Genomic DNA, 27836 nt, shown 5'->3' on the forward strand with positions numbered 1-27836 from the left:
GAAAAAAACTTACTGCCTAGGGTCGTCATGGGGATTAAAGGATCTAGTTGGTTGGTCTGGATTTCTCCAGCTTTGCGCACGGGGTACTCGAAGCACGACCCTGTGTAGTGTGTTTTGTAATGGACAATTATCGCAATTGGGAGCAGCGGCCGTGAGAGTAGTCCTCTTTCTCTCTCCATCCCCCTTGCCCTGGCGCCTGAGAAACAGAGCATCCCCATGGCAACGGCGGCAGCTGGTCCCTGGATAAGAGGAGCTGGAGCCCGGCAGCAGTAGCAGCCACTTCAGCAGAGGAGCCGGCAGGGCTTCAGGCAGGACACACGCCCTCCCCTCCGGGCCACCTCATCCCAGCACCGGCACTGACGGGTAAGTGCTTCGGATCTTCACTCAGAGAACTTTCTTGGGGGGAAAAGCAAGTTTCCGATAAGTTACAATTTCTTTATTGTTGCTGGGACAAAGGAGGCTGTAGGAAGTGGGCGGGGGGGGGGGGAAGCTTCTGAAGCTGGGGCTTTGTGCACTAGAAAAGTCACCACGTTTTAGCCATTTTTCCAAGGGAGCTGGAGTCCCGAGGCTTGTAAGAGCCAGAGTCCTTACACATTAAAGCGAGGAGTTTTGAGATGAAGGGAATGCTTTACTTTCCAAGGCTGGGGCGAGTGTGCTGATCAGAAAACCTCTCCACGCCCTACTTCAAGGAACAGTCTCCCCTCCAGGAATGCTGCAAATTTAGGTCTTCCAAATGAGCAACCTTGACCTAAAACGTGGCATTTTTTGATCTGAATTCAGTCCTCAGGGTAAAAAAGAGATATGACAAAGGATATAAATTTTACATTACCAGAGGGCACTGCAACCAGACACCGCATTGGCCTGTGGACCTGCGGACCTTCTAGCTTTCTCTGCCATTGAGTAAAGCCAGTCCTGATTACTTTGGGGAAATTCTTTAGAACGCCTTACAACTAAGCCACGTGTCAGCTCACTCCTAAGAAGCAGCATTACCACATTCCGAAGGCCTGGCAAAGGGTGTTTGCAACTGGTTTATACCTTGTATTGTTCTGATCTCATCATTAGCTTCAGAAAAGGCCAGAGCTGGGACGAGGGGATGATTCCAATCATTCGACTTAGATATGCATGCTAAAATCACAAGAGGAGGATTGAAAGAGCAAAGAAGGCAACTCGCACTTCTTAAAGTGTCCGTGTGTGTCCCGGGATCTGAGCTGGGAGCTTTATACACATTGTATCATTAATATTCTCAACAATCCCGCCTATTTTACAGACGGGAAAACTAAGCTTCTAAGAGGACATATAATTTCCCCAAGTTCACCCAGCTGGCGCTGGTACCATTACCTAACATCTGTTTCTCCCTCACGTTGCCTCCCAGCATCAAATGCTGTAGTCACCGAGGAATTTTCTGTCCACGAATTAAACTGTGTATTCGAACACCCAACTGAGAAATCTACTCAATTTTTAGAGAGAGGACAAAATGCCCAGACTGGCCTCTGACCTCGGAGTGAACTGGCCCATCTTTTAGCTGCAGAAATAGCACTGCTATCTGAAGTGGTCATTGGCTCTGAGCTAGTGGAGCCGTCTCCCCTACCTGTGTCCTCAGCTTTACTGGAAGCTGCTCTGGGTCCCTGTCCTTTCGCACCTTAGTGGCATTCCTTCCAGAGCACCCAATTCCCTGGACCTTACAGTTCCAGTTCTCGAGAGAAAGTGACCTATGTCATTAATAATTCCTGCGTCTTACATGAGTTAATATATTTGCTCTCTCAGTGATATTTGCTTTACAAGCGTCTCTCTGTGGGGGGTAAAAAGAACATGGTGGGGGGGGGGAGGAAGGGGTGTCAAATGTAAGAATTCGCAAGAAGAAGTTGCAAGAATTTAGCATTGGGGGCCTGAAAACTTCCTAAAACCCCTGAAATGATTCACTTGGTCTGTTATACATGCTACAGCAAACCACCCACATTCTTTTAAACAATAGCAATGGAAAAAATAATACAGGCCCACGGTTCTTTATACTTTCATTGAGAAATCTAAAATGCTCTGAAAACCAAAAGTTCGTTGTTGTTGCTGTTGTTATTGTTAGGTCCAACATAAATTCGTTTGGTAGCAAAATGTGACCTAAAAGGATACAAATCTTTTTGTAGTCTTTAGTTAAGTCATTTAGTACAAATATTCATATTTTTGCTGCAAAAGCAATGCATGTGATTGTGGTATCCCGAGCCCCTCTGGAATGTCGTAATAAGAATTATTTCCTGACGTCCACAGCACATGTGTGGCCCAAGGCTTTTCAGGTGAGGGTGGGCAGGCCAACATCGACACAGCGGCAGTCCAAGTTGTCGCAGTGTGAGTTCTAAAACCCAGGGACTACAATGAAGCAATAAACTGCAAGAGGGTATTAAAGGGTCACAAATCTCCGTACTAGAGAACAGGTATGAGACACACGCAAAGCATCTCTTAAGGCTCTCAACCTCTGGTTCGAATCCGAAGACCCAGAGGAGCAGGTATTTAGGCATGAAACAACGAGCAGGTGCTTCGGAAAGTTCCCAAATTACAACGAGCTACCGAGGGAGATGACGAAACCTTCCCAGGGCAGCAGGACAGGGAACAGTGCTTGCGGTGGAGACCGAATTAAAGAGAGGAATGCAAGGACAAATCAGGACTAGTAAGTAGAAGCATTCGGCTTCTTAGTTCAAGAATTAGACCAGCCCCGGTCTTACAGTGGCTCAGTCTTTCTCTGCGGATAGTCTTACCCCTTCTCACTGAGGATAGAAATGGAGAGGGGGTCAGGAGATGGGGGCATCTCATGCTAACACTCAACAAGCGGGTAACATGACTGCTATTAATAAGACAATGCTAAACTCCAAATATCCTTCTCCTCCCCTTACTTGTTCTTTCCCTTGTGTAAAGGTTTTCTGCCAAGAAGATCGTAATGACATCATCTGCAATAAAAGTGTCGTCTAATCCCAGGGGCAAAACATATCCCTGCCCAGCACGGGGTAGTTTTGTAATGGAAAATCCCAAATCTGAAAATCATCTCTCAGCCCCCTAGCAAACAGAGGCTTGCCAGTTCACCGCCATCATTCTTTCATTTCCGCTGATTTAAAATAGTGTTGCTTCTCCACAGACAGTAGGTGCTCACCTGGGAGGAAGCATGTGTCGGTTTTGTGACTAATAACTGAATACCCCTGCCTTGTTCAGGGACTTCTACCGCTTGCACAGTTTATCTCCCAAGGGCAGTCTCCTCTCAAGTTCAGAACAGCAATAGCCATTTTGCTCAGATAAGGGCTGGTTGTCCCATGGTTCAATAGCTAGATGAAAATGAAAGATTCACTGGCTTTTTAGAATTTTTCAATTGTACGCCTGGTCTTCATCAGTCTGCATAATGATGTTACATAACAATGATGGTCACTCAAGTGCCTACGATATGCAACGTAAGAAGCTATCTTATTTAATCTTCATAGTAATTCTGTAAGACAGATACTATCATCTTTATATAACAGATAAGAAAACAGGGTAAGAAGGGGGAGGGAGGGTGTGGAAAGAGACAGATGTCCCTGGGCATTAGTCTAGGTGCACAGTACAAAGGTGCCAGCCTTTGCAATCTCCATCACAGCAGCAATCGGTTGTAGGGAGAAAGGGAACAAGTGATTATATTGCACTTAGGCACCATTTACTCTCACTATGTCATTAAGATGTATCTACTTCATCAAAGTCACATGGCCTTTTAGTTACAGAGCTCTGATTTAACCTAGATCCATTTGGCTCGAACGCTTGGGTTTAAATTAAATAACCATCTATTGAGCACACAGGAGCAGCCACATGGTCTAAGTATAAAGAACAGTTACCGTAGTTTGGAGAGATGGAGAGAGGTACTATTGTCAGACAGGACCTGGAGTAGAATGTAGGAGGCATGATGTCAAATGATGACTCTAACTCTAAGTGTGTGAGTAATGGTAGGGCATTTGAACCACTTTGAGCCTCGGTTTCTTCTGGAGAATGAATACTTTGACCAGGTTCTCAATGGGGTGATTTTCAGCACAAAGTCTATGGCAGAGCTAATGTGTTTCTGCCCAAAGAGGAGGAAGATTGGTTATGTAGGTGCACAGCCTGTGTTCAGGGCTGTAACTTTGCCTCTAGTCCTTAGCACTGAGCCCACTCGTCCTGAGAGAGGGTCCCACAGTTTTCCTCTCCGCTCAAGCAGGTGGGGGTGGGCCACCCAAGTTAACAGCATACTTTCTTATGGTTCCAGGGAGTTGGAAGTCTCTGTACAAACACTAAACACAATGGTCTAAATTGATTTCTGCTGAAATCACTCAGTATCATCAGTCTACTCTGAGCGACACTAAAAGCCCGGCTCAAGTAATCCGTTAATGGCTCCATCTGCTACGCAATGATCTCAGCCTGCAGGGGGAGAGGCTCTCTAGCTATCCCTGAGAAAACTGGCTTACCCCACATAAGACAACTGAGGTGAACTGATTCTATGAGCTCAAAATGTTAACAAAGGCTGGTCTGAGTTCACCCGCAGGCCAGGGATCCAAGAATCAAGAGGAGAGGATCAACTGGGTCCTTTTAATGTTATTCCTCTCCAGTCATTCTTGCTATGGTAGGACATGAGTAAAAAATTATCTGAAAGGAATTCAAGTAGCAGAAACTAGGCAGACTGTAATGAAGGTTTTCTACAAATCTCAACTAATGCATCTCTCATTCAGACTTGACACATGTCCATTCTGGATTTACACTTCTCCTGGACAATTGCTACAACTAATAGGTCTGAAAAGCTTAATGGATTTGTGGTCTAGGGAAAATGGGGGATGGGGGAAGGGAAGAGGAAACAGACTTGCTTTATTGTCATAAATCTCTGAGGAGAAAATAATAAAGATCAATTTCAAGACCTAGATCTGTCCCTACCACCTCTCTACCACCATCATCATATGGATAGGGAGATCTCATTACTTTATAGTTACAGGATTTAATGGTCAAAAAGCAGAAGCCTTGTTCAATTAGGACTCACCAAATGCACAGTATTTTTAAGAGACTTGGGTATCTAGTGGAAGTCTGCAGAAGTAGATTTGAATCCCGGTTTGGCAACGTAATAGATGTGCGATTAAATAAGTTAATTAGATTTTCTTAGCCTTAGTTTTCTCATCTACAAAGTAGGACTAATCTTACTTTGCAGAACTCAACATAGGAAATATAGGCGAGGTTTAATCGAGATTTTCTGTAAGTTTCAGCCAACTCATTTATAATTCAGACTTGACAAGTGTTCATCTTGAAACTCCCACAGTGCCTCTGAGAGAGGGCAAACATTGAATATTTGATACGTGACAATTACCAATAAATCCATGTGTATGTGCGCACATACGTGTGTGTGTGACAAGGGGGCAAGGGAGAGAGATTCATCTATTTTGGCTTAAATCTCACATTAGAGCTTCTAGTAACTAAGTAGAAGATACAGACTTGAAATATAGAATGGAATTGGGAACATAATAATATATGTTCAATAAATATACTCATTTAAAAAAATGAATGAATGAATGAATGAACAGAAGACATACTGATAAACTTGTATCTCATACTTCTGTAGCGCCACAGAATAAATACACACGGCCGCCCGCCTTTGATGATGTCCACTGAGCAAATGCAGCCACTGGAGCTCTCAGAAGACAGACTGGACAAGCTCGACCCTCGTTGCAGCCACTTAGGTAAAGCTCCAGTGTGCATGTCACGAGTGGAAGTCAGAAAGCAGAGGTCTTTGTCATTCAGTTTGCGGGCAAGTGAGAAGGAGGTCCCCTGGACCCTGACGGTTTGTGTCTTCTGATAATAGCCAACACCAGATGGACAGACAAATAGTCATGGGTCTGTGGGGTCTGCCATGTAAATATTAGCTGAAGCGCTGGAGAGAAGTTCATTAGCGTTAAAAGAGAGAGAGAGAGGGAGGGAGAAGAGGCATTATCATCTTTTTCAGGGTCTGAAAGAGTTCCAGGCAGAGCATTTTTGAGGCAATAAATGGAATGCGGCAGTATAGCTTACATCCAGTATTTCCTAGCACACTTACATGCCATGTGTAGTGCCAATAAAATATTTCAAATATCTCTGTCTATCAAGACAGAATTTTAAATAGCCTTTTTCTGCTTTATTGTCAATCTGTTTCCTTTCCAGAACTGACTTTCTGCATAACCTTTGTAATGAAAATACCAGAAACATTTCTGCCTCTACCCATTTCTAAAAATGAGCCGCTCCGTCTTTGATGGATGGGCCTTTTGCATATTCATAGCCTTTGTTTATGCCTCGCCTGGTTATGACACCCCCAGCCTCTCTCCCTCCCCATTTGCCATCAAGATATTTTATATTCGATATTTCTCCAAAAATGGGAAAATGTGTAATTGAAGTAAAAGCCAGAATTGAAACAAATGTCTTGGCTGAGTTGCCTCCAGGGGTTGAATGGTGACCTATGACTAGTTCATATCCAGCCTGTTCACCTGGAGACCCCAAAGACAGGCTGCGCCCACTCTGAGCAACACTCAGTCATTCAACAAATGTCTATGTTATATATAATGTGGGAGGAAATTAACTGATTATGTGGTAACAAATCTTTAAAGTTGCATGTTCACCTGAGCATTAAGTTTAATGGTCCCAAGAACCTGGCTATAATCCTGATGCCAGCACCCACCAGCAGTGTGACCTTTGGCCTTCTATCTGACCTTCCAAACCTCGGTTTCCTCATCTGCAAATTGGGGATAGGAGTACACCTTCCTTGTAGCCTTGGTTTGAGAACCAAAAGAGATAATGTGTTCAAGATGATATGGTAAAAACACAGGCATTGACAAATCAGAGAAGATATTAGTCCATCCCATACACCAGAATGATGTGAAATCACATAGTACAATCTCAATAAATGTTTATTAAATCGAAATGATGGAATAGCAACTAATAAAATATTTTAGGTAAAAGGAAATAATTTGCTACTATTAAATATGGCACTATTTGATTTAGACCCAAGAGAATGACGCTATTTGCTTTTTCGGTTATGCATTGTGATCTTTTGATGACAGCCATAATGATGTATGGTTACTAAATATTTCTGATGTTCAGTGCCTTGTATGTATTGGGTTTTCTAAAACAAGGGATCGTCCAGATATTAAGCCTAATAAACCACATGCAACTGGAAATCAAGGACCATTTTTACTTGTCCTTTTAGTCCTAGAGTCTAGCTCAAGGCCTGGCATAAAATAGGCTTTCCAACATTTTTGGAATAAATAAGTGAACGAATGACACAGGTTATACCTAGACCCACAAAACTAAAGTGAAAACACAAAGAGCTTTATTGCCTTATAGCCTCTTTGAATCCTAACGGAATAGTTCCTTATACATAATATGTTTGACTTCATTCACTCGAGCACATATGTAGTAAATATTTATTCATCATTGCTAACAAGACACAACACAAAATACCTGTCAGCAAAGAGGGCAAAGAAAACATACGTGGAAATAATAACTAAATTATCTTTTAAAGATGTTACGTGAGCAAAAATGCTGTGGATGTTCAGGAAATGAGAATAAACACCCAGGACAGGTCAATATAGAAGGACTTATGAAGATGGGGGTCTTTCCTCTGGGCCCAGTGGAACGTGTTAGGGGGTGAGCGATGGCCGGAGTGAACATCCGAAATGTGTCAAATGTACCAGGTGCTTTACCAGCCTTAGCTAATTTAGTTCTGTCCCTTTGTCTCGGTCTCTGTCTCTCCACCTCTGTCTCTCTCTATCTCTCTCTGTCTCTGTCTGTCTGTCTGTCTGTCTCTCTCTCTCTCTCACACACACACACACACACACACACACACGCACACACTAAAAGCTGAGAGAATATTAAAGTTCCTAGAAATTAAGGCCCAAGTTCTCAGAACTAGCAAGCGACAGAGTCAGGATTTGAACTCAGATCAGTCTAACCAACTTTCACCATTCGATATGCATTTATAGGAAGAAGAGGCAATTAAGAATAAAATTATAAAAGCGACATAATTTTTAATCTCTAAGACGGCTCTGTCTAGAACAGAAGATCAATCATTACAGAATGAACAGGTGCTAGAATCGTGACAAAAGAGCTCAATGGAGAGCAACTTAAACCAAAGGGTTGGGGAATAAGATGGGCTAAAGAAGGTCCTTCAATGGGGTAAGAAGTGATCAGATCGAATAAACATGTGATGATAGATTCAGACCTCGAAAGCTCTGGTGAGGTGCTACAGGGGACTGAAAAGAGTAAAGAGATAAATAAGAAGACAAGAGGGACTTGGGTTTACATAGGGGGCAAACAGAAGAATCGCGAAGCCAGGACAGTGAACAGACTAACGCTGAAGCCCAAGTGTGAATCATCATTGTGACTTGCCTGGCCATGGAAGTGAAGGCGAGTGAGCAATTTACTGAGGACCCAATGTAAGACCCACGAGCGCATAAGGCTTCTTCCAGCCCTGGGAGGCTCCAAAGAGAGCGAGCCTTGAGCAGAGGACATGGAGAAGGAGCCTTTAGCACAGAAAACCTTATTCTCCCATCAGCAATGTAACTCAGACCTATTCCACGGCTTGCCTAATGATGTTTTAAAGTTCCTCTTTGCCTTGGGTACTCATCTCATTTGAGTTCTCTTTATTTGGAGTTTTACAGAATTCTACTTTTCCATTTTGGTATAGGTATTATGCAAGGCTACTAAAATTCTCTGTAGAAGAAGCCAGAATAAAGAAATACTTTTCTTTTTCAGACCAATGGTTTCTGCCCCTTTCATCAGGCAGAATTGGAAACCAACCGATTTGTGACTAGGCCCTTACTCATTCATGTTGTCTTTTTCTTTGCATCCTGTCGAAATCAGATGATCTTTCGGACCAGTTCATTAAGGACTGTGAACTCAAAAAGAAGCCAAGAAAGGGGAAAAATGTACAGGTCGCCCTGAACATCGAGTCAGACCAAAAAAAACCAAGGAGGAAAGATACACCGGCACTGCACATGCCCCCGTTTATACCAGGTAACGGGCGATGAGGTCAGTTTGCATGTCTGTAAAGGGAGCCGCTTGCCACTGGAGCACATTGGTCTTGCCATGTTTCCCTTAAAAATGCGGCTGTTTTCTTAATCAATGGTACAATATCTGCAATATCTGTTTTGGTTTCAATATGGCTAGCTGCTAAGACAGATAAATTCCAAAATATGAGTGGCGTAACACAACAGAGGTTTAGTTTTCACTCACCAAGTTGGAAGTTTGGGGCGAAGGGTGGCAGGCTCTGCTCCAAACGGAGGTCCTTCAGGGACTCAGGCTGATGGAGGTGGAGACGTCATCAGCACATGGCGTCCAGAGTCACCACACGCACCAGCATCCTGTAGGTACGAGGGCGACAGAGAGGAGGACTGACGGGCCCGCAAGTGGCCCACGCCGCTTCTGTCAGTCGCAGACCTCACCGAACTGCAAGGGAGGCTGAGAAATGCAGCCCAGCCATGTGCTCGGGAGAAAAGCAAAACGGTCGGATAAACACTAACGTGTCTCTGTAACAAGCTAGCTTGTGACATGTGGCATACTTATTCCTGAAAATTTGTTGCGTCTTCTTTCCTTGTCTCCTTCCGTCCAGGTCGCTTATTTAATGCCCTCTTTATTCTCCGCCCACTTGGAGGGAGACAAAGTAAACAGAACGCAGAGTTCTGGGAAGGACCGATGTTATCCCAATAAATTTAATTTTAAATCAATAAATAATGAAAGCACACAAATAGCTGAAATGTACATTAGGAAGTAACGTCATAAGGGACGCCCTTAGTTAAAGACCCCAGAAGCTTAGTCTGGTCAGTGAATGCTGGAAAATTTGTAGAGAAGTCTGTTTTCAGAGAGTTTATAAACAATGACAAAAATTTTCACAGGTAGAAGAGAGGTGAGAAGCCAGGCAGGTAGAGGTAGGCAACTAATTAAGTCATGGAAGAGTGGGGGGCATGGCTCCCAGAGCAGCAAATAATCCATCCCTCTGACCAGACAGACTTTGGAGGCAGACGGACCTGGGCTCCATTTCTGACCCCTCAGAGCTGCATTGCCTTGGGCTCATTTCTTTGCTTCACTTTCCTCAGACACGTGACGCTGGCAATAATAGTAATTTCAAATCAGGCATGTAAAAACCTCACCTGGAAAATGTTCTCCAGTGTAGCCTCAATAGATACTACTAACTCTTGTTTTTTTAAAAAACAACAACAACAACAACAACAAAACAAAACTGCTTTTATAAAATAATTTGAAAAGATTTATCGATGACCATATAGGTACAAATATGACGTACATTCTTTGTGAATGAGGTTATGGTTTTGACTCTGTTTCTCCCTCTGTTCTCCGAACTATGCAGGTGTGCTTTCGGAACACTTAATTAAAAGATACGAGGTCCAAGAGAGACACCCCAAGGGCAGAACGAGTCCGGCCCTCCATAACACTGACCTGGAACAGAAAAAGCCAAGGAGAAAAGACACACCTGCCCTGCACATGTCCCCTTTTGCCGCAGGTAAAAGAGCTGGTGCAGGCTGTTCGCAGGGGATGATGGGAACGGGTCAAGACCCCTACCATCTGGAGGTGCCGCGGGCGTGACCTTTGTCCTGGCAATCTGTGTTGCAGGGAAGTGCTCTGGGGGAGGAGCAGCATTTCTGGCTGCCTTTCAGGTTTACCCTCATTTGCAGCTCTCCCAGGGCTGACATGGAGATGGGGGGCGGGGCAGAGATTTACTCATGCTTCAGCAAAACTGGTCAGATTTACCAAACTGATGCAATAGAAATGTCAGTGAGTCCTTGAGAAGACTCCCCCACCCCGTCTTCTACAGATTACGATCCTATAGCTGATGGCTGATTCTCCCAAGACACCTAGATATATTGTCGAAACCATCAAAACAGGAGAAAGAGGGAGAGAGAGATTCAAAAAAATGATAGCTATCTTAATACGTGTCGAATTAAACCAAGAAATCTTACTGAACTATGTGCACAACCCCAGGCTTGAAGGCAGCCAATGTGTGAGGTATAATCTTTTCCCTGAGAATTTCTTGTGCAAGTTGGGAAATAAGACACGTACATTCATGATCAGAGTGTAAGACAGTGTATTTGTGTGTGTGTGTGTGTGTGTGTGTGTGTGTGTGTGTGTGTGTGTGTTTTATAGATAATTGGTAGGGGGTGGTAGAGGAGAAAACATATCAATGTTTATTGAGACCTTACTAAATGTAAGGGACTGAGTTTGGCATGTCTCATGGATTTTTAAAAATCAACTGAATAGCACAATAAATTAGCTATTGTTTCCCTTTACAGATAAAGACATTTAAGTAACTTAGCCACTTTGAAGGCTTCTGTGGATGAAGTGGATGGGTAGATGGATGATTGGCTGAATGGACTGATAATGAGATGATCAGATGATACATGAATGGAGCAAAGTATGCTCAAAATCGAACACTAGGGTTCTAACCCCGGGTCTGTCTCACCTGTGGGCAGTTTTTTCATTATACTATGCTATTGGTTGGACTTTTAGCGTTATAGCAATCCAGAGGGCACACTTTAGGGAGGAGGTGACATTTGGCTATTACTATAAAACCATGTTCCCCCATTATTTCATTTAATAAAGAAAAAAATTGAAAGATGGCTCAGAAGACATCATGAAAAGGCTGTCAGGAGTGCAGACAGAATCACTGATTTCTGAAGAGCAGACCAGGCAAGGAGGGGCGGAGCATGAAGAGGCACTTCTCTGGAGAAACAGACCAAAGAAAGGCCAACTGGGAGGCTCCGAACCTGCCTGAGCCACGCTTCTCGTAGGTTACACGCATTCCCACCTACACCGATCCTGCAACCAATCACACGTTTCCCCCAAGTCCTGCCTCTGTCCAGGTTCCAGTCACCTCTCAAGGCTTAGCTGGCAAGAAGTCTCAGCTAACAGACCCCTCCAAGTCCAAAGTGAATCTTTTCTGTCCTGAACTAGCTCTGTATTAGACATGGGCATGCAAATCCCAAGACCGTCACCCCTTTTAGTATTCTTATCGTTCTTGTTGCTGTTATCGTAGCTGTTATTTCAGTTGACTTACACCAATGACTCGTTTGATGAATTCATGAGAACCGGCCTGTGATTGACTTACGTTACTGGTATTGACCTTGACGTCTAGTCCAGTCCCTCTATATAGCGATACTCCATATGTATTTGTGTTCTTTTAATAAGTTCTATCTGGCAGTCATAATTCTGCAGTTCAAGTTCTCCATTAGGAGATTTATTTTTTTACCCATTCTTATATTTGTGTTTATTGAAGTCCTTCTAAGGTAAGACTTGGTAGAGAAACAAAAATAATTGAAGAGTCACCTTAGTATACAGCATTGAACATGGGACTTAAAGTCAGAAAGGTCTAGGTCTGATCTCTGGATCTGCTCCATTCTAGCTTTGTGACCCTGGGCAACTAACACAGAGTCTCCTTGGTTTCATCCATCTCTGAAAGGAGGACCATAAAACCTATCTTCTAGGATTGTTAACACAATTAAACAAAGCATATAAAGCAGTTAGGACAGGTACCAGCTTATTCAAAGACCTCAAAAAATGTTAGTTCCCCTTCATTCTCTGTTCAAGCTTCTATTCTTTGAAATAAGTCAAATCATTTCTAAAGGTGAGAATTTTCCTGGCCTCCATGTTTTACCTCTCCACATAAACCTGCTGACTCAAGGGACTTCCTAAAATGTTGAGCTGTTTATCTGGTAATAGATACTGCCTGCATCTCAATATCTGCATCCTAAGAGAGCAGCTTCCAGCTGAATAAAAATTGTTTGTAAAACAGTGAAAAGTACACAGAGCTGGAGGCGGGGTTGAGGGGGGACTGTATATCCACAGACTCTGTACACAGTATGAAATTCCTCGAATCAGCAAATCTCTGTGTCGTATTTACAATTATAGATCGCATTCTATGATTCTAGCTTTTATTAGCATGTTAGCTGAATCCCTTTATTTTTGAAGAGCCTTTTAGTATCTAAAGATTTGGCAGTAATCGAAATGCTAGTTAGGCTGATAAGGATAGAGCCTTCAGCAGATGTTCAGAGAAACTCGCATTGGTTCTTATAAGAATGTAGCGAGGAACTCACAGACAAATGCACTCCAGAGATGTCTTCTCTCATTAGCCCTTGGCAAGAGAAGACTGGACAGAGATTTGCTCTTCCTTCTAAATCTCTCACTAACTACCCCATTCCCCTAGGTTAATGAGTTTATCTGACGGATTCCAATTGCCAGACGACTCCTCACTGAGGAGTCATCTCAGGCTTCATCACCGCCCCAAGGTTTGCTCTCAACTTGGCCCACAGTTGCCAGGGGCCCCCATCTTGGTGGCTGCAGGGCAGGGAGCATTGGGTTATGATTGGTCAGATCTGAGTAGCTGAGATGTGCTTAAGGAAAAAGAAGTCATTAGTTGCAATCTGTGGCAAAAGGAACCAGGGAAAGTAAAAAAATCATGAGGCTAGAATTATTGAAGAGGGGTCTCCTGGAAAAGTGATCCATGAGCTGTGAGCATTTGGAGAGCAAAGCTTAGTATGTGCTTATAGATAGAAGATATATGTCCCTTGAAAGTGACACCTATGTCCTGCTGAGAAAAGAGCATTCTCTCAGGTGTAGTTTACCTGGAGAGGTAGTATCTTAGCCTGGCTCACTTAGATCAGAGGTATACATCTACAACGCAGGTGACCAGCTTTAGAAGGTGCTCTGGGTGGGGTCATGGCCTTAAGCAGCTTTCTGCAAGGCTAACTGACCTTTAGAGACCTTGGACTGACAGCTTTGGCATTAAAAACACAGGAGCTCTAACAAGCAGCCAAGTTCCCTAAACTCCCCCATAGAGAGCAGAAGGGAAGAAAAAATGACATTTTCTAAATCCCCACTGTATGGATGTTAAAATATTCTGTGAGAACCTCACCATTCAGTGGGGGAGAGGAATGTATTTTCCAGTGATTCCTACAATGTGAAAAGTGCTTTAATGAAGCTTTCTATTAAGGTGTGGTGGATGCGTGAAAGGATGTTAGCCTAACTCTATCTGGTGGCATCACTCACTATGGGAGATACAAATTTTTTTCCCCCAGTTTTGCAGATGAATAAACTAAGGCTCAGATAGGTTCAGTCCTTTGCCCAAAGCACTGAATGACCACCAAAGGCAGCTTTCGGGCTCTGGAGAACATACCTTCTGCTTCCCACAAGAGAACACGGGAATCAGGACTGGGTAAACCAGAAAGACCAATGTGTTAACAAAACTTGTTCAATCTTCAAATCACCAAACAACAGAAAGCATCAAGAATCAGAAGGTAGCAATTGTATGTAGATGCTATAAATAGATGTGAGTGATTTAAGCCTCATTCTAAGCCACGATATTCATGAAATCAAGATTTGGATGAACTACCATATATTTCTCATTATAAGATATTAAAAATTAATGTTTAACTATACTAATACAAATGCTAGTTCACTTTCCATTTGCAATTATTTCCCATGTCCCTCTGGAAAGCTAGCCCACTTTGGGAAGGGCTGGCCTTGATTAAACAGGCTCCTCCCTTCCCTAAAACCTCAAGACTTCTTTCCTCCTCAGATACTCATGACTAGGCTTCAGGGATACCCAAAATAATCAGAGTGCTGACTGGGATCTGGACAGTTTAAGGCTCTTGCTCACTTTTAATTGACCCCCGATTTGGCTTCCTGTGAAGCAATATCAAGGAAATTAGAATAAAAAGTTAACAGGCTCCGCACAGCTAACTCTGTGTTCTCCTTCCAAGGTAGTCTGAATTCCAAATAAAAACCCAAACCTCAATGCAGCTGGAAGAAGAGAAAAATGCCTCCCACTGTGTTTCATAAGTGATTTATGTAAAAGGCTTAGTTTCAGCTAGACTCTTGAAATTGTTTTCTCCTGCAATAAATATCGGCTAATTGGTAAAGAACCCATGTGAACAAACTAGCAACTGAAGCAAATGAATAGCCATCAAGATTAACACATAGTTTTTATGAATTTGCTGCTGTTGAGTGGATCTCAGGGTTGTAGAGAGGCCTCTTGTGGTACACAGCTCTCTTCCCCTTAAGTTCAGGTCTTTATGAAATGCTTTATGGACTGAAAGATCTCTAATTATGAGAGAGTGGGGGCCAGTGCAAGGAGGTGGTGAGAGGCAAAACTGGCCGGCTGGAGTGAGAACACAGATGTCACAAGGGACCGACCTTGAATCGTAGCTTCCTTTGCCTTTTTATTAAAATGGCCCGACTTCACAAGTCACACACAGCACAAGCAGGACCTCCCAGATCTCGGATGGCCTTTTCTAGGCTGATTAGTCTAGAAAATTGAGCTTAGGCTTCTGAATTTCACAAACCAGTAAACTTTTAAAAATAAAATATCATGGAGCCCAACGTAGGATAAGAAGCTTTGAATTTTGCCTAGTAGGATGCTGAAAAAGCAACCATTTAACATTCCTGAACTTTCATAAAAGAAAGGAGATTTTAATCCCCATAGAAGACAAAGAATCATCTTGAAATAAAAGAACAACTTTTTAAAATTATAGCCTTCTAACTGTATGAAAACCTCAGTACACATTCCTTATTTTCTCACTTTGCTCTAAAGTATGTAAACTTTATCTACCAGTACTGGCATTTAGAAATGGCATATTCAGAGCCTCAGCTCAATATTTTCCCCAGATGTTAGTAAAATCTGTTGACGTTTGACTTCATGAGGCTTACCAGTTCTTTACAAAAGGAAAATAAACTAGAAAATTGTGAGAGGAAGGGAAAAACTGGCTTTTAGTTGCTCACAGGTGTGGCACAGTGCTAAACATCATTATATACTTCTTATTTAATTGTCAAAATAACCTTTATGTAAGTATTAGCATCCTAATTTTACTCATGAGACAATTTAGGTATGAAGGTGTTAACTGGCCCAACACAGATTGAATGGCAGAATGAGAAATCCAAAACATTGAGAATCCAAAATTCACGTGTTTTCCATCCTACAGAGCTGCAGGCAGAATGTAGAGACGAGGCTGAAGGTCGCCTCTGACTCCCTGGTCGAGAGTCCCCTGGTAATCAGAGTGATGTCCTCATTGAGTCACAGCTCCTCTGGGAAGGCCAAATAAGGCCGCCCAGCTCCCTTGCTCTCTCTCTGTTAGCTCTGCAGACACAAAAAGGTTTCTGGGTTGCCATGTTCTTACGTCCTGTGTCAATGCCGAAAGGCTAATATTTTAATTAGAAGCACTTAATTGCAGATCTGTGTCTTGTTTTGCAGGTGTGACACTGCTCAGGGAGGAGAAACCCAAAGTGATCATGGAAGATGACGAAAAGGATGGTGACAAGATAGCTATTTAAAGATATCTCCCCAGGGACCACTTGTAAATAGGTTAAATTTGTTCCCTATGGTGACCTAGAAAGAACAATAGACTTGTTTCTGCTCTCATTTTGTCATAGTCTGCCTTTAAGATCCAGACGCCTTTTCCCCAGAAGACACACTATATCAGATTGCCAGTCACCTCCTTGCCTCTCTCTTCTTTCTTGAATCTGCTTTGTTTCTATTACCACCTCCTGAATTTTCATTTTCTAATGCAGTGAACAGGAAGCAGATCATCATTCTAAGTTAGGAGATAACAGGGAGAGCTCTAGCGTTTAGCTTCTGCATCTTCTGGGTCAATTCATGGAGCAAAGAACGTGAGGAACACGGAGACCCTTAATTTCTTGGTTTATGCTGCGGGGCGGGACTTGACATCCAAACACCAGTTTGAGTGGCAGCTCCCTGTTGTCAGTGAGGTAGGTAAGACTGCATGAGTTCTAACTCTACGGTTGCTTCAGAGAACATGGTCTTTTATTTCTTTCATTCTTTCTCAAGAGTCCATGTGTCTCTGGTGACATTCCTAAGATCCTTGTAAGTGATACCCTAAAGGAGACTATGTGAACTGGGGGACTCAACCCATCTAGTCATGCCTTGGCTGAAAATACTGGAGGAAGACAGTGCTGGTCAGTCTGAGAAGCTTAGCAATATATTCTATTTTCTTTATTTTTGAGAGCATCTCTTAACCATGTCGTCCTGAAATTTGTAAGTTGTATCACAAGTGAACCATTACTAATGATAGGTAAACTGCCAATCTTTGTGATGAATTTGCTTTCAAAAAGTTAATTAAGGTCAGCGGAAGGCCATTTCTATATTTTTAGTATTCTGACTTATTTAGACCTCAATGTGCTTTCCTAGATGGGAGAGAAAGGTGTGGTGTTAGCGAGTGAGCGAGAGTCTGTGCATAATTCCTGCCCCGGTCTGCAGTCAGTGGGTGCTGTGGGAAGGCTTTGCACAAGGGCCTCATCCACCAGGTGACAGACATGGGGAAAGGCCAAGTTTATTGATCAAAGATAGAAAGCTGGGTATTTGAACAGATCCTGACTAAAAGTGATCACCTGCAATTTCTGTACAAACTCTGTCTCCAACGGTTTGGTTATCTCCTCGATCTTTCTGTCCCTCTCACAAGTGTGGAGAAGATGCAGGCCCCTGCTGGTAATAAAGATGCTTCTCACCATATCTCAGTGTCCTGGTGCATTCCTCCTAAAAATACTCTACGGACTTACAATTACAAAGAGAAAAAGTTGCAAAAGAGACTCATAAGATTGTTTGGTTTGTTTTTGATCCACGGAGGTTTTAAAATGTTTGAATAAGCTGGTTCTACTTAACAAGCTACTAAGGAGAATTTACATAAAATTCTTAATTTGCAGATTCTCTTGGAAAAACACTGAAAGATGTGGCAACCCTAGGCCCGACTAAAAGCATGGCAACCGTCAGCTGGCCCTGAGCACCCCAGGGCCCTTTAGAAGGAACATGTGTTCTCCACTCGCCATATGCCCTGCCTGGCACGGGTACCCACGAGCTTCACCTTTCAGTTCAGAGCCCCTGGTGAAGACCCACCTACACTTTGTGTTCCCAACGACCTCTCCCCTCTCTGATCCCAGTGCTCCCACTGACGGCCCCAATCACAGCTTCGGGAAGAAGGGAACAAGACTGTGGCCAGGCCGTCGGCTGAGGTATAAGCGGTGAGACAATCCACCATAAAGTCTAAGAAGCCAAGAGCATTTACATGTATGTAGATGATAGGACTTTCTCAACACCAGATGCAATTCTTTACCAAGGGTTTCTTATTAAGAAAATACAGATTTGCAGGACAAGCACAAGGCACGCCTGCAGCCATGCCCTCATGGTGTGCTCAGTAAACTCACAGGATGCTCATAAAAGCCCCCTCTCCCCCCACCATCACACACACCATTTCTGACTTCCCAGGGTGGGGCGGAAAGTAGACCAGCCATTGTAGAGACAAAGGCCTCTGAGTCTGTTGTTTTGATCTTGAAAATGAGAATAATAATCCCACTTGGTCTTTATAGTTTGAGAATTAAATGAGATAATGAATGGCAAAAGGCTTTATCAGCTACAAAGCTCCACCCATCTGTAACACAGGATAATTGTCAGATACCTTCAGAGGGTAAACTGTGCCTTTTCCGTTGCCAAATCCACTTCACCTGGGTATTAAATGAGTAGCAATCATGTGGACTTTATTCACAGCATCTCTTCAAATCAAGGAGACCCCATCACTTCTGCAGACTTAACTAAAGAACGGCCCTCTTCTTTCTGGGAAAATGATCTTCAGCCTCAAACAAGCACTCACAGGTGGTGAGGGGCAAAGCCAGTCGGAACTTCTAACCAGCCCTGGGCACAACTGGAGTGATCTGGATAGAAGCTGAATCTCCCTCACTTCCCTTAATGCATGTGACCATTTTCTGGGCAGGTAAACTAGATGTTTAATAATGATCATTACATTCCAATTAAAATAGTACTCCATACATTATGAACGACTTCCCTCTAACCAAATAATAGTCATACTAAGAAAATAAAAACATTACATGGTACCCCATTCAGAAAGAAGGCCCAAATTAAAAGCGCTCCAACAGAACCAGGGAACCAGTCGGCCATTTGTTCATTCGGAAGCCATCTACCCCAACCCCAGGCTACCTGAGATGAGAAGATGCTGCACGTGAGACTCCCAGCTCTCTTGCAGAAGCTCCATGCAGGACTGGCGCCTTCCTTAAACCTGGACCCTCTTTTAAAGCTGCTGCCTGAGATCACACAGCCAACTTCTAATGCTTAATTATCACTTGCAGAACCTGGTGTTGAAGGATTAGGGTAGAACCCTAAAAGACTCAAGCGGTGCTTTCCTTTAAACACAATCAAGTGTTTTCTCCCCTCCCCGCCCCCAGCCTGTGTCGTCCAAGTTGGTTTCTTAAAACAAAGACTGAGCGAGGTAGCATGCAGTTATGAAAATAAATTAGCCAAGCAATTATTTTTTCCTAGCTGAGAATAGGAGACTAGTCACATGATGGATTATGTAGAATCTCTGTCATCTTGTGCAAACGAGGCTCCCTCATCACTTGTAATTTTTAAGTTGTGAAAGTGTTACTCAGAAAACTCCCCAAGGCACTGAATGAATGAATGAATGAATGCACTTAATGGAGGAACTAAGAATACCCTCTCCCTGGTCTCGTGGATGTGCACGTGCCTTTGAACTGGCTTATCATCTCTACAGAGGTTCAGAACACCCTGATGACCATAGTTTCTCACCCCCTAAGTCAGGGCAGAAGATTCTGCACAGATAAATATATTTTGGGGGAAAAATACCTACTATTTTAAATCAACTCTGTCCCGGAAAATCCAAGATATCGCTGACTTTTCTCAAAAAGAAAGGGCTGGGTACTTCCTACCTACAGTAGCAGGTCCTTCCTGCAAAGGTGAGAGAGATGCCTCCACCTTCAGGAGACTTGCTGAGAAGAGATAGAAAATGGAAGACAATTGTGCCCATCCTAACCAATGTCACTCCATCTGATGCCAGATGTGAACTTTTGAGTATTGGATGAAAGTGGTAAGCTACGAATTCTCACGTTCTCATCATTATGTGTTAGAACTCCAGAAAAGCGATATATACTTCAACGTTTATCAACTAAATCGTGCATAAGCTGTGTTTAGAATTCTAATGTCCTTCCTTGAAGGGAAACGTGAGCTCCGAACCCTGGCATTTGGTCACCCTTTTTCCTCTGTCATCTCCTCTGATACTCAAAAGCAGTTGTGAGAAGCTAAATTACCAGAGAAAGGGACTTGGATGGGAAGCCAAGGCAGAAACTCACATCCCTGAGCTTCCAGCCCAGTGCTGCTTGTGTAGTATACAATCGCTTCGAAACTCCCCCAAATAAGTAGGGTCCAGAGGAGAGAAAAGCTTAAAGAGGGAGGGTTTCCAGTGATCCAGAAGGGACTGGATTATATAAGTGGTTCCTCTGAGTGGCTTTTCTCTGCCCTCTCTGCAGAGATTATTTTTAAATGAGTAAATACATCAATACACATGTTCAACTTCTCGACACCTTAAATCGAACCATTTCTAGCAGACCCTATGCTTTCGGGGAGGGACCGGGTTATTTTTGTCTTCCCACTCCACTCCATGCCCCCTATTATCCATTCTTCACTTTGTGGCCGAATGACATTTTTCAACCCACAGATCCGACCGTGTCAGACTCCTCCTCGATGTCTTCTCACTGCTGAGAATAAAGGCAGAGAGCTCAAGCTGGGCGGGCTCCCTCCGCCCTCCTCCGTGCTCCGGTGACACTGGCCTCCCGTGCAGCGCTCGGCCTCCCACAGCGGCCTTCCCACCACTGCCAAGGACACTCCTCTCCCTTCCCTCCCACCCGCACCCAGCCCTCGCCGCACAACACCCAGTGCATCTGCCTCATTCTTCACAACTCAGAACAATGCCCCTTCTTGGAGAAGATTCTCACCTCTTCGCCAGGTCGGGTTCGAGAACTTGCATGTTCTCTGACCGCCATGATTTTTCTTCCATAGCCCTTCTCGCTTTTCATGATCGTTTGTGACACTGATGAGCGACTGTCTCTCTGCTGTTGCGTGAGGCCCACGAGTAAGGCACTGTGTCTGGTTTCGCACTACTTATTCCCTGTACCTGGCATAGAGTTTAGTATCATGTAATGATGAAGAAACCTGAGTGAGTGAGGGAGTGAGGGAGTCGGTGAGTGAATAAACTTTGTAAGAAGCCAAGCCCGATAGCGCAAGGTGGCCATGCCACCTGCCTAAGTGGAGGAACACGGGTTACTAACTCCTGCAGTAGACCAGGTGGTCACCACCGAGCTGCAAGCACATATCAGCCCCGCAAGCTGGTCTGGACCCCGGGTCTTCCCCGTAGTGCCAGGGGCTTCTCTCCGTCAGCAGCCCACCTCCCCCCGGGAATAGAATTTCTTGTTATCCAGTCCTCCTCCCCTGAGGAGTCTATGGGAGTCAGAGAGAGGCAGGGGCAGCTGTCCAGTGACCTGAGGGTGTGAGTGGTCTGGCTTAGAAGTGTCATCGTCAGTGAAGGTGAGGACCTCACAGATGCTGGAGCTGGGGAGCTTCAGCATGAGGTGTAGAGAAGGGTCGCTGCACCTCAGCATCTAAGGCTCCTGCTTCGTAAGATGCTGCATTATCACGTGTGTGCTCACCCTAGCGGTTATGCAGTACGAGGAGGAAATGTCAATTGTCATTGACTTTTGAAAACTAAAAAAATGTCAAGAAAAAACCTAAGATGTTGGTTTGACCATGTAAAAATATTATAATTTCAATTGCGGCCATTTGTGGAAATCTTTTCTTATTCATGTATACTATTGTATTACAATAGAAATTAGGTTCCTCATTATGTGTTTTTTTTTTTCCCCCTAATCATAGAAGGAGCTTCTCTGCTTTTTGACTCCATCTTTTTAGTCTGTTGACTTTATGGCTCATAGCTTTGGCTGGGATGCCCTGAGCTGGTAGACATACCTTCCAATAGCCTTGACCTTGGGCCTGCAGAGTTTTAGTCTATCTGTTGGTTCTGGTCTCAAGTCCTAAGAATATGAGCCCCTTTGTGCACCAAATACCTTGACAAGCTGACGTAAACAGGAGAAGTTCTGACTGAGTCTCATCAAGGCCCAAATTATTCCTGTTGCCCCAGGTGACTTCTAGATGAGTCAGCTTCTCATGTGGTATCAAGGACTCTGAGAGCCCATATTCACTTGTGTCCGGGTCTTGGAAGAATTCGCATTTGCCTTGAGTTTTGCTGGGACCTCCCATTATAAAAAGTCCTGATCCTTCTATGGCTTTGTACGGCTAAGGACCAAGTGCCCACCTTGGTGCTGTGATCCTGGCAATTGAGTGTGGAGGAGTGACCGCTGTATATAACCTTCTTCAACTACTCACTGCTGCTGGGTACCCAGGGTAGCTCCAATGGGCTCGCCACGGGTGCTGGGGTCCCCTGACGGGAAAAGTGCCTGAAACACCCTCTAGGGTAAATATAGTCAAGGCTGTGACCTCTCCAAGGGTTCTGGAACTATAGCCTAAGACTGAGCTCACCCTCAGTTACCAGCTTGGTGCTGCCAAACAGCAGCAGTGATGTAGGCAAAGGTAGGCGGAGAGACTGGGTCTGAAGGAAGCGTGTGAAGCCTGGAAGTGAGGTGGGATGTGGGGCGGAGGGAGGTTGAGCCCACTGGGAGATAGGGGTTTGGGAATTTTGAATATCTGCGTGCTTTCCTTCTGCAATTTCTTTAGTCACTTGCCAGAAATATGTCCTGATGGCAGCCTGGCATTCTCTCTCCTCCTCGAACACTCATTCTGTGGCTCCCAGTCACCTCCAGCATCCAAGAGGGGCCCTCAATTTTAAGCTTTATTAACTTCCTGGAAAATCTGCTCCTTAGGGTCCAAGAGACAATTGGCTGCCTGTGCTGAGAGGGGAGAGGGGTGGCTGTGAGCCCGAGCGGGTCTGGGCACCTGCTTCTTCTCAAATATCATGTTCTCCACACAGTTTCACTGACCAGATTTTTTAGCAGCATGACTGATGGAATTAAAAGGTGAACATTTATGAGACAAGAGCGAGTACCCATTTCTGGATTTTTTTTAAAAAAGAAGTCTTCCCACAGTTCTTGAAGTGCTGGCGAGGTTGTCTTCAATGCTAAACGACCGATACAACTCTTCCCTGCCATGCTCAAGGCTATCGTGACTTCCTGGCGATGAGTTCTCCCGTGTTCCGAGGAACATAGCTTTTCCTCCATCCCTCGCGGCGTGATCCCTCCATCCTCTCTCCCTGTCCCACTGCAGGGCCACGTGACTCTGCGCGCCATCCGACCGACAGTCGTTGGAACAGAAACGAATCTCGCACGTTCGTCGAAAGGAGCCATCGCACTGAGCATCAGTGTGTGTCGGGCTTGAGACGCCCTGGTCAACGCCGCTGCTCTAAGGCTCCTGCTGAGCACCATGGCCAGTCTCGCGCCTCCCTAAGCTCCTTGGTCCCATCGGAAAACTTCGCGCCTTCATTGTCAAGTGTCTGGGGTTGTCTTTTGTGGGAAGGAAATCAAACTGGGAAGTCTAATCTATAGGCTTCCCAATGGGGGTACATCAGGAAGCCTCACGTTTCTTCCTTCTTCCATCCTCCCCCCGTCTCTTCCTTCGGCGGCCATTAAGGGGACCCTAGGACTTTGCTGAGCAGGGTCAGAAAGCAGGAACTAGGCAATTCGGGAGGCCGAGCATCCTTCAGCCTCCCCCAGCGTGAGAGTCCTCGGTTCGCGCTCATCCCCAGGCCTCCTGTGTCGAGTGGGATGAGGGTTTTCATTGTGCGGGTAATGTATGGGTTTTAATATACACGTTTGCGAGCTCTGTCTCTCATATACCCCATGCATTTCTGAATAGGAATAATGTCCCTGGTGATTCCACAGTCTGAGCGGCAGCCAAATCTGCAGTCGCTCTCCTATAGAGCGAAGCAAAAAGCCAGCAATAAAGAAACTAAATAGAAAATCAACAGGGTGTAATTCTTGAACAAATGCACATTCATAATTTGTAACTGTGTAGTTATAAATCCCCTCCCAGAGCTTTGCTCTAACGACCCAAAACAGAGGCGAAGCTTTCACTTTTTTTTTTTCCTCCACTTGGGTATTTGGTGAAGGAGCTATACACACTTGCCAACAGTACAAATATTTATATTTTTTAGTACTTTAAAGCATTACTTCAGATGTAGTGGAGTTACAGAAAATCAATGATTTTGCCAGTCGCTGCCTCTGCACTAAAAGTCCTATCAGCCACAGATACTCACTTTAAAGAGAGACGGGAAAAAATAGAGTATTCTCAATTTGTTACAAGAGTTTTAAAGACACAGTCTCCATAACCAAATCCACGGTTGTACGCTCATCTTTGTGTAGGAGTGTATGCATATCAATCTCAACCCAAAATGTTTTTTTTTTTCCCACCAAGGTCAAGGATACAATGCAAGGGCAGCACATTCTGAAATTCATTTCATTGCAAGTTGGACCCCGATCGGGAGTAGTAAGAGAACAGGTCGACAAAAAGAGAATTCTAGAGCGGAGATTATGCTCACCATTCAGAGACAATTGGCTCTCAACAACAGAGCTTCTTTATCATGGTGCTTAAATGAGAAAATGACTCAGTTATTTGGAACAGCGCTGATGAGTACAACTCCCCACAACAATGAAAATGTTCTAGATCTGTCCTGCTTGGTACGGCAGGCACAAGCTACACCATGACTCTTCGGTGTTTGAAATGCGACTAGTGAGATTAAGGAACCCAATACTTAATTGTAGTTAATTTTGAGTGACTTAATTTTAAATGTCCACAATACAGGGAGTGGCTACAGGAATACAGAAAGTCAAGGTGTCTAATTTGGGAGACGGTGGCTGGAAATAGAGTCAACCATCCGAGCAGTCTGCCGATACAGAAGCGAGGGATTTTTAAGTTGGAAGGTATCTGAGCAGCCTCATGCGGCAGAGACAGTAGGGTTTAGAAACTTCACGCTAAATGCCAGAGGTTAATCGCCACAACAATGGAATTTGAGAGATTTCCAGCGATGCTTGGAAAAGCGCTCGTCGGGAGAGACTCCAACCCATAGACACACACCTGCTGAGATGCTCTTGGTCTGGAGGGAGCCAGGCTGAACGCCCAGCCGCATCCACGGTGGCACAGAGAAGGCTAAATCAAAAGGGGCGGGGATGGAGGCAGGCGCAGTGTCTGAATGTCAGCCACCCTGCGCCGGGGACGTCCTCCAACGCGCTCTCTTCTCGCCCACATGGAGATCCCACTTGTGGAGGGTAAGACAGAGAAAAAATATCAGAAAAGGCAAGCGCCCGAGGATCACACGAGTGTAACCCCTGGGATTCTGCACCAAACACCCGAGAAGGTGCTGTGCCTCTCCGCCGGCCAGGGCTCCTCCAGCAGATGACGTTCTCACATGCCTCTGCCTCTCTTCTTTCTCTCTCTCTCTCTCTCTCTCTCTCCACCCCCGCCGGGGTGCTCGCCCTCTGTGGGCTCAGCCGCCCTCCCTTCCTCTCCAGCCCTCCCGCATGGTCCAGTCCTCACACCTTCAGTGCTATTGTAAGCATCTCGTCCTCACTGCGCTTTCGGCATGTCAGTTCTGAACCCACGGTCTCACCACCCTGACAGCTCTACGGTCTTTGGCTCAGAGTTGAGGATTCTTCTTCTACCGGTGCAAATTTGAATAGTCACATTCACTCAACAAATCTTCCTTGAACACGGGAATAGACACATACACACACACACACACACACACACACACACGCACACACACAATACAATGGCAAAAAGGTAAATAAAAACCTTGCCCACGGGGAATTTATAGTCTACCAGTAGGACAGGTATCGAATGGGAACTAATGCCATTAAATATTTAAATGCAATTATCTTGACGATCCCGGGGCTCTGAAAGTTAGTTACAAGGGGGCCTGACCTAGTTTTGCGGGTGGGGGGCATTCAGGAAGTGTGAGGGCTGACGAATCCGTGAGAGTTGACCAGTGAAGAATCGAGAGAGGGAGGAGAAAAAACAGTTCCAGGTAGCAGGAGGAGCGTGCGCTAAACCCCTAGGAAGCACCCCGGCTCCTCGGAGGAGTTCAAAGCCGGCCCGCGTGCGCGTGGGCAGAAGGCAAAGGGGACGGTATGAGATGGGGCCAGTGTCCCTTGAATCAGGAAAGCGTCTCAACCTGCCTTTTTGTCACAGTCTCATCCCCTGCATTTATTTGTCTCTCTCCTTTCGGGGCTCCTATCACGGAGATGCTGACAGATCTCCGCTATCCGTCAAGGTGCAGCGTTTCCCTGTGTAAGTTTCCCGGCCTGGCACCTGTTTGTCTGTGGCCGTTCGTTCCCCTCCGGTATTTCTCTTTTTCCCACGTGTGAGCTCACATTCCTTGGGGTGTCATGACTCCCTTTGCTGGAGATTTGCACCCGGGGGAACGACCGAAGCTTAAGCCTCATTCAGTCCCCTCCTGATGGGGAGGAGGAGGCTCTGGCTGATGGGGGAGGGGCGGGGCCTCAGGCCTCGTCCTTCTGGCTCTCAGAACAGGGTGGATAAGTATCTTCTCTAAGTGCTTTAGATGCCCTTTAGGCTCTTGGCCTACAGCCCGTGGGCCCAGGAGAACAGGGAGCGGCCATCTGTCCTCTGGGAAGGAAAATAAGCCAGCGCTTTTATCTTGGGTGAAGACAATGAGGCCTCCTGGGTACAACCCACCAGCCCCCACGGGCCACTAGCCTGTTTCTCCCTTGGGTTAATAAAGATCTTTCTAGGCCAACCAAATCCTCAAAACATGAGAAATGCAGCATTTGTCTTATCCTGCTCTGTTTTTAACTACGTTATTTTATAAGTTATCTCGTGGTCCTTGTAGTCAGTTTTCTATTTTGAAGTTTCTATACATTCAGTCATATATTTATTCCCTCGTTCCTCAGGTTTTTATGGGCTGCCCACCATTTCCTGAGCTCTGAGGGTCCAGAGATAAAATAAGACAGCGAAGACACAGTCCCAGCCTCCCCTGAGCTCACACCACCCCCAGAGGAAGCTGCTAGCAAATGACAACGACCTACTATGTTCAGTGCTAAACAAATGTCAGTTCAATCGATATCACCATAAGGTGAATAAAACCAAGGGAGAGAACAGATTCGGGGTGGAGCCACTTTCCCAGGTAAGTGTCTCAGGAAAATGAAATACTAACATTCCTCCCCCAACACCCCACGTCTGGGCTTCCTGGCCCCACACCACAAACGGAAACATCTGATTGGGCGTGGGAACATCTGCGCGCGAGTGCTCACTGCGAGGCAATCAATCTTTGTGTTGATATGTTTCCTCCTCAGTGGGGCCGAGTGCATTCTGAGGAACACCCTGCTTTAGCCGATTCAGAGCTGGAGGAGGGATAGAGCTCTGGGGAAATAAATGTTGCAAATAGTCACCCAGGGAATGTAACGAGATATTCCTGGAAATACTTGGCCCGTGTATCGAAAAGTGTCATTCCCTCTTTCCACGAATGTTGTGTTTAGTTATATCAGCTGGTGATTTCTAGCCGGGGAGTTCTAACTTCTGAGAAGAGCTAAACTAACCTGTGTGTTGATCCTGAAGCTCCCTCCATCGTTAGGAGTTCTGTGGGCGCCTGTGCTCTCCCCTGCCTGCCTCCCCCCGGGACTGACTCCCAACCCACCCCTACCCACAGTGAAACACAGACCATACACTGTCGTCCCTACCTGTAACCCCAAAGGCTGTCCATCAATGGGAGGATGGGCGACAATGGCCTGTGTCCCGGGCACGGTGCAGGCACTCCGCGATCTGCCTCCCTGTGGCCTTCTAGTTGTAGCCACCGAATCACCTTGCATTTTCCGATCCAGTCCTTAGAGCTCCTGCCCTGCCAGGCTGTTCGAGGTCCCCTTTATTTGTGGCTTCCTCTCTCCGTGGTGCTATTTCCTCTTTTGTCCACCCTCATACCTGTCTCACCTGTCCTCTCATCCTTCACTTTTTC

At 45.0% G+C, this 27836-nt stretch overlaps 1 protein-coding gene across 1 annotated transcript; it reads left to right on the plus strand.

Annotated features, from left to right (window-relative positions):
- The first annotated feature begins 281 nt into the window (after positions 1 to 281).
- On the plus strand, positions 282 to 16822 carry PPP1R17 (protein phosphatase 1 regulatory subunit 17). Its single transcript, XM_016160277.2, has 5 exons — positions 282 to 363; positions 5579 to 5696; positions 8848 to 9000; positions 10349 to 10501; positions 16241 to 16822. The coding sequence occupies exons 2-5, from the start codon at positions 5615 to 5617 to the stop codon at positions 16318 to 16320; spliced, it is 468 nt and encodes a 155-aa protein (XP_016015763.1). The 5' UTR covers positions 282 to 363; positions 5579 to 5614; the 3' UTR covers positions 16321 to 16822.
- The last annotated feature ends 11014 nt before the right edge of the window (positions 16823 to 27836 follow it).

The sequence above is a fragment of the Rousettus aegyptiacus genome, unplaced genomic scaffold (assembly GCF_014176215.1).
Source record: "Rousettus aegyptiacus isolate mRouAeg1 unplaced genomic scaffold, mRouAeg1.p scaffold_m13_p_13, whole genome shotgun sequence".
Lineage (NCBI taxonomy): Eukaryota > Metazoa > Chordata > Mammalia > Chiroptera > Pteropodidae > Rousettus > Rousettus aegyptiacus.